This window comes from Atta colombica, unplaced genomic scaffold (assembly GCF_001594045.1).
Source record: "Atta colombica isolate Treedump-2 unplaced genomic scaffold, Acol1.0 scaffold261, whole genome shotgun sequence".
In the NCBI taxonomy this organism is placed as follows: domain Eukaryota; kingdom Metazoa; phylum Arthropoda; class Insecta; order Hymenoptera; family Formicidae; genus Atta; species Atta colombica.
This window is the reverse complement of record NW_017259361.1, coordinates 1122595-1129942: the sequence shown is the minus strand read 5'-3', so window position 1 is coordinate 1129942 and position 7348 is coordinate 1122595. Positions and strand designations below refer to the sequence as shown.

At 28.0% G+C, this 7348-nt stretch overlaps 3 protein-coding genes across 3 annotated transcripts in view; 1 reads left to right on the top strand and 2 right to left on the bottom strand.

Annotated features, from left to right (window-relative positions):
- The window catches only part of LOC108689240 (xanthine dehydrogenase), an 11973-nt gene extending 10135 nt beyond the window's left edge, over positions 1-1838 (bottom strand). Inside the window, exon 1 of the mRNA XM_018195927.1 lies at positions 1648-1838. The gene's annotated coding sequence lies outside the window, so the exon portion shown is untranslated. The remainder of the gene's footprint in view (positions 1-1647) is intronic.
- Positions 1257-4776, bottom strand: LOC108689238 (glycosylphosphatidylinositol anchor attachment 1 protein). Its single transcript, XM_018195925.1, has 10 exons — positions 4553-4776; positions 4249-4466; positions 4022-4178; positions 3731-3939; positions 3445-3662; positions 3031-3215; positions 2823-2947; positions 2562-2758; positions 2335-2502; positions 1257-2256 (listed from the first exon to the last, which is right to left on the bottom strand). Exons 1-10 carry the CDS (start codon positions 4692-4694, stop codon positions 1977-1979), a joined length of 1899 nt encoding a protein of 632 aa, XP_018051414.1. The 5' UTR covers positions 4695-4776; the 3' UTR covers positions 1257-1976.
- A 1279-nt stretch (positions 4777-6055) lies between these two features.
- The window catches only part of LOC108689142, a 6514-nt gene continuing 5221 nt past the window's right edge, over positions 6056-7348 (top strand). Inside the window, exons 1-2 of the mRNA XM_018195781.1 lie at positions 6056-6125; positions 6530-6663. Of these exons, the coding sequence (XP_018051270.1) occupies positions 6056-6125; positions 6530-6663 (204 nt within the window). The remainder of the gene's footprint in view (positions 6126-6529; positions 6664-7348) is intronic.

Below are 7348 nucleotides of genomic sequence, written 5' to 3'. Positions count from 1 at the left end.
ATAATATAAATAATATATATATAATTATATATATCCGAAATGTAGACTATCTTACTCCATCAATAACAGTATGCACATCATATGTAAGAGCGAGATAGCTAACCGTAACGTAATATTTATAATTCGTCGGAAGTATGTCGTTACTATATTATTAATTTATATGTACCTCACAGAAACATTATATTGAAAATCCATAATTAATTAATTATATTATTAAAAAGATTGAATAACACGGCTTGTAATCCTTTCAAGGGACTGGGTTTTTTAAATTTTTATTTGAAATAATTTTAGTAAATAATAAAAATTATTATTTAGTTCTAAATAAAAGTATTACATAGTAAATAACAACAAACACTATTATAAAATTAACATTAAAAGATTATTTTTGTGTGATAAACCTGAAAACAATCAACTTACACAGAGCCCAATATTACTCTTTATATTGAAATCTAGATCTTTTGTTAGTAATTTTCTTCGCTCCTGTAGTACAAGCAATACATCTTTTTTATTCTTTTGGATGATTTTTATCTTTTTCAATATAAAAACGAAAATGTCTAGCTATCAGAATCCTTAAAGGATCAGATAATCGAAGCTTTAGAGACCAATTACAGATTTTCGCTCTGAATCATGCTTTTCAATGATACTTTTAATTAGTTGTAATTTGAAATTAGAAAGCGATAAATTTAAAAGATTTTTCATTTTAAATAGAACATAATCATTACAAATAACAAGATTAATCAAGTAAAAAGCTATTTTTTTTATCTTTTTACGAATTATATGACGAAAATGAATGATAACATATCAAAATGTAGAATAATAACATTTATGAAAGGTTGTTTACAAATTTCTGTGTATTAAACTTCCTATGTCCTCAATCAAAACATATACATATATATGTATATATCGACAAAACTAAAATATAAGATAAATTTGAATAATTATTATCGCGATTATTATCTTCATCATATCGCATTTATTTGTATTCAATTTGTTGTATTCAATTAACTTACATATCAAAATCTATATAAATCTTTTTATAAATTAAAAAATTAGATTTATTTAAACAAATTATATCCTTATATTTTTTTATTGCAAAAATTTTATTATTATAAATATTTCTTTTACTATTTGATCACTAGAATATTTGAGTAATTTAAGAAATAAATAATATAAGCAAATATGTCATTTAAAATTTGGGATAAAAGGAAAAAGTTATAAATGAATTATGAAGTCATTGTTAAAAACCAAAACAAATATTAGGAATGTAACATGTAATTTTTACATAAATTTTTACATATATTACGTATCATAAAACGATATAAATGATATAAATTTTTGCGAAATAAAGATTGTTAAAAAAAAAATCGAAGAAAAACTTAAAGACAAACACACGTAACGCAAGAAGGTCACAATTGCGTTGGCATTTGTCACATTTGAATATCATGAATGATTAGATAAAATCATATGTAGCAATCAATACATAATATTTCATCAAAATCGTTGACAATTGAATAATACATGACATCATCTGTATAAATATGTCAATGTGGCGCGGAATTTTAATTGTGAAAAAACTCACGTACAGTGCTCTCAGTTTTCGTTTAATGATATTTTATCTAGACGTTTATATTGTAATTGATATTTTACCTAGCAACGCTCGTCCAATGCTATCGCATTCACTGCACGCACTAAACTAGTTGAGGATCAACAATAAGAATATCGCAAGGGTTATCATCATGGGGAGATAATATATCTATTGGCTGACGTATTATTGACGAACATGAAGTCTCACGAGAAAATAAGTTGATCTCCGAGGACTTCTTTCGAAATTCAGTTCTTTGACTTTGCTGAGAGCAAATAATTTTTATTGGATACTTATCCACAAGTTAAATTAATCGATTTATTATAAACGCAAGGAAAATTACATCGATAAGATAATTCGATCAAAAAATTCTATCGTGAATTACACAACCGTTTTATCGTAAGGGGGTCGCGATGCTAGAATGCATAACATTCCAAAATAACATCCACATTGGTAACATAACTGCAGTGGCGACATTGTAGAACCAATTACCATATATCATAGAATCAACAATGCTGAAAACAAGTGCTTGTTTATTGGCGCGATAGCTTCTGAGAAACAGGGATGGAATGGGATCGGTAGGAAAATTAAGATACGTGTAACCCATTACGACAATCGCCGACGAAATAAATGGATGCAGCATGATCCACATGATATATTGGCAGCAGTGGAATCTGTAAAAGCGAAATGTTAATTTCAAACATGCGAATTTCAAACATGAGAATATGAGAATCAATTTCAATCGCGCTCACCTGGACGCAGATTCATGATGCGGTGTTATCAAAAATACAATTGGCACATATACAACGGCCGTCACTAATGCTAAAGAGAAATTGTGCATAGCTATACACATTAATGCGGTAGCTAGCTCGATTAAAGCAATAACGAATACGAGCAATATATTTTCGTATTTGATTGATCTACAAATTATATTCATTAGTAACGCGCAATTAAATCGTGCAATACTTTCTTATTTTACCTCTTCAGATAAAAGCGCCCAAATATCGTGAGAATCGTGATTAAAGCAAAACTGATGTATAATGAATCCTCTGTACGTAGATTCAACATCTGTGATCCGATTAAAGTGAAAATTCGAGGAGAAGCCATTATTAGTACTCCAAATATGTGCGCCCACAACACTTCGGAAGCGATATTTCCAATGTCAAATTTGTCGACCTGTTTAGTAAAATAGAAATATTTGTGGAATCATGATAAAAAATATAAAGTAGAATTTTGCTACCTTATTTGATAAACTTTGTTTATTCTTTTTTGTTTCATTATTTGATGTTTGTAATCTTTGCCAAATAGAAAATGCCTTTATAAATAAACTAGCGATTATTAGTACCAAAGGTCGCATATATAATCCTGCAAAATAATTTTTATTTATTCATTTATCTGAGTTTAAAAAATTAAAATGTATTCAAAAGATATTTATTTCTTTTTCTTACCAATAGAAATGTATCGATCGGTAGAAGGTAATAAATAGAAAAAATACGATTGATGGAAACGCTCTAATAAATTGTTAAGTGATCTCACTATACTTTCTACTATGCGTCCTACTTGATAAAAATTTGTTCCTGTTTCTTTTCCAGATTTTTTGAAACCTTCTAATGTAATGGCTTCAATACCGAACCTAAAGACAAATTTTAGTTAAATGTGAAAAATAATATTACTAAAGATTAAAATCTAAATATACATGTTATATATTACATGTGTTAAATAAAAAATATTTTTTAATTTAATAAGTCTAAAAGTGTCTCTACTGATAACTTAATAAGTCTTTAATGAGTGTTTCTACTGATTTATTTTGTCCAATATTATACATACGCACATACATCTCTTTCTTACTTTATAAATTGTACCTGTGGAAGAGTCCATGATTACCAGTTGGAACACCAGTAGCTTGCGTCGCTACCATGCTCATTAACGTGTTAAAATGATACCACCAACTTTTAAATTTATCCCTGTAATTAACGTCAAATCGACGTTGGAAAGACTGTTGAATGCCTTCTTTAGCTATCATGTTTTGTGCTAAGTTAAAAAGATCTAAATTGGGAAGTTGTCCATTTAGACCTTCTACCTAAAAACAAAAATGATTTTGATGATGGATATAATAATATATATATAGAGTTTTCAAAATTTATGTACCTTAACATCAATTGACGTGATTTTCATTGCATGAAACTCAAGATTAATAGCAGCTTGGATAGATCCAGCTCTGCCAGATAAATCTCCTGCTAGCAAGATTCCTTCCTGGCCACTGGTAGATCCATGATATGCATCTAGCCATGCTTGCATACCCAATTGCTCATGTTCCGTTACAAGAAATATTATATCTTTTGCCCAATATTTTTGTTCTATAAACAAATTATTAATTATTAAAAAATATACTATATCATTTGTTAATCATTGAATAGTAATTTACAGAGAGTAATTTACTTCTGCAAAACTTTGCGAATGCAAGTAATAGAGCTACCGAAGGTGCAGTATCTAAATATATGCTGTTGATAGGTCTATATGGCACACTGACTACAATAGCTTCGGTACTGGATGCTCGTGGAGCTCTGACAATACCATAAACATTTTGTCCTACAAACTGTAAAATTTTGCACACATATATATGTGTAAAAAGTGAAAGATTATCATTTATTTTAAAATTATATTACCTTTTGTTCCTGAAATGGATAAATTAAAGAAAAATTATGTACAAATACATCTAAATGAAGCTGACTGAATTTTGCCGAGAGCCATGCATAAGGCATATTATCTGGATATCTCTTCATCTCGTGACTAAGTTCATAGTAATACTGTTTTGACGTTTGTTCCAAGTTACTTTCTTTCGTGACTAATCCAGGTAATAAAGCATTCTCAGAAAAATAAGTATCTAAAAATTAAATTAATAAATACGAATTAAAATTATGGTATTATGCCTTTAATTCTTAAAAATTTGTATTTATAGAAAACACATACTGTCATTAAACGCCGGTAACGCTAGGAGCATTAGCCATACAACTCCTCCTATATATAATACAAAGCACAATGGTTTCTCCCATTTTAATAATAATTTTATGATTTTGCCGGTTCCAGCTCTAGGATCCGTAAGTAAACCCATCTTTGTTTTACAGACAAATTTAGTTCAAAATTTTAAAGTGCAATCACTCTTCACTTCTTAAAATGTCAATAATCTAACCTAAAATCTCATATACATCAAAGAGAAACCTAAGAGTATTCATTGTTTCTTCGTGCATTCTATTTAGCGTGTGAGCGCTCACAAGCAATATTATCTTTGTTTAACGTTTGATAAAACAAGAATGAAATGATAAGTTTTGCAAATCGTGCGCAAGCGCAATTCGATTATGAATATACCCTAACGTTTATAGCGCATCAACGTCCATTTTTGCGATATAGGAACTAGATACATCTATTTTGTGAAACTGTCGATAAAATCGTAATGTTGAAAATGAATATGATATGTGTCTGTGCTAATAAGATTTTTTTCTTTGCAATTATCATCTTTATTTATAATCAAACTTGGATGATAACATTAATGGTAAACTGAAAAAAATTTAATTTAAATAAAAATTTTTTTATATAAAAACACTTGGTACTGCTAAATCGAATAAAAAAACCTATGAAAATAATTAATTTACACATGTACACAAAAATAAATTTATTCTCTGGTGGAAAAATTTTTCTGAAACTTTGCAAAAATTTTGTTGAAATTGATATTTCAGTAAAAATATTAAAAATTTGCTAAAAATGATTTTTTTCAGCAAAAATTACTGGAATTGAACTGAAATTTCTCCTCAAATTTGTCCGAAAATTTTTGCATAAATTTTATGATATTTCTCTAAAAATATATTAAATATTCTTTAATTCTATTTTGCTGGAAGTATTGCAAAATTGTTATAGATACGTGAAAATTAGTTTTTATGCATTTATTTTTTACATAAATAATTTTAATATATGTATGAGATGACAATATAATATTTTAAATGTTTTTATTAGTACTATACAATTATATTTAACATTAATTATTTTTTTCCATACGTGTTCCATCTTTTTCACAACATCTTTGATCAGGTACGTTACAACTATATTAGCATATGGATCATTGAAGAAGCAGTTTCCAATCGTAGAAGTCAATACGCAGTAGTACGCAATATTAGAACATCATAAACAGTTAATTATCGAATTCGGAGAAAATGTTTTTTTAATCATAATTTTATTGTGTGTTTTCTAAAATATGATACTAATTATTAATCTATATTTTAGCACATAAAAACTAGATTAATTAATTTTCGTTTTTTTAAATTTTAGCGAAATTCGCAGTAGTGGCAATTGAGCAAAAAACAAGACATTAATTGATGGCAATGAAGACGAATAGAAGAAAAACTCTAAACAAAATATTGTAGAAGACTAATTCTAAAATATATAATATCATTTATAAACCGCTCTTTATATTAAAGCAATATGCACGTTAAACATTATTTTGCAGTTGTAATATTCTTGAAAATTTTAAGCCTGATTATTGCAGATTCAGGTAATAAACTAAGAAAATGTAGTTTTTAAAAGGAAAACAGTCAATGTAATAAATTGAAAACAATAAGACAAATATATTTAATATAGGATGTTCAGTGATGTAAAAGAAAATTATATGTGATTATATACATACATAAATAATAGAAATATAAAAATAGAAATACAAAAAAAGTAAAGAATGCAAAAATAAGGTAATAAAATAAAGTATAATGACTTAGATTCTTCTCTCTACTATTTATTGTTTCCAATGCTAACATTGTTCTCTGTATGATCCACAAAACCCGATTATTTTTTATTTATCATAACTCCTACTTAATTTACACTCCAACTTGGATTGAGTAGGAGTTATAGTAGGAACATATTGGAGCATGCAACGAATAAATTACCTTATATCTTCTTTTTCAGTATATAACACGTCGGGAATTGATTTATCTGAGTGCAAGATATCTCAACTAGGAATTGAGTATAAAGGTTTTATTAACATAACTGTTAGTGGATTTAGTTGTCAATTATGGACAGCCGCACAACTACTTCATAAAGTTAGTTTACGATACAAACCTGCATTCTGTGTGTGATAAGTAAAATAATATAAAAATATGATGAATGTCTCGAATTCTGCTTCATAATTTCTATGTATATGTTATTGTCATTATGTCATTACAATATTATATCATTATTATATTATTATATGTTCCTATAAATATATATATATGATGTCCCAGAATAACCGTGACTTTATGCGCAAGTATCATCACACCTCGCACACTACTACAGGTGTCATAACTCAAGCAGTGCGCTTCCTAAGCAGTTCTCGTTCTTCATGTGCTAAATGAATGCGACCGATGATGAGCGCGTTTTTGATGGTAGATCAAAGTCACAGTCATTCTGGGACTCTGTATATTTTTTGAGATGTGTACAATAAAATGTTGCAAGTTTTTAAATTATGCAAGTACGTTTTATATGAATGTAAGTATTTTATTACATATCTATCATGGAAAATACTATAAGCCGAGAAAAATGGACATTAACTGAAATCATTGTAAGATTATTGTGCAAATAATAACGACGATATTTGTTGCGCGCGTGATATTTCAACGCGGTTTATTAGTTATTAATAGTATCGTGATTTGCAAATTTAATTTTGTGTATTGTTGTGGGCATTTTTTATTAAGTATGGGAAAAAGTTCATGGCGTTTTTTTAATGCCATCTAACGGGAAAAACGC

Coding starts and splice junctions, on each gene's coding strand:
- LOC108689238 (XM_018195925.1), bottom strand. CDS start 4,694: ATGGGTTTACTTACGGATCCTAGAGCTGGAACCGGCAAAATCATAAAA. Junction 4,179..4,248: donor ATCCATTTCAGGAACAAAAG/GTAATATAATTT, acceptor AAAATTTTACAG/TTTGTAGGACAAAATGTTTA. Junction 2,257..2,334: donor CATCATGAATCTGCGTCCAG/GTGAGCGCGATT, acceptor TCGCTTTTACAG/ATTCCACTGCTGCCAATATA.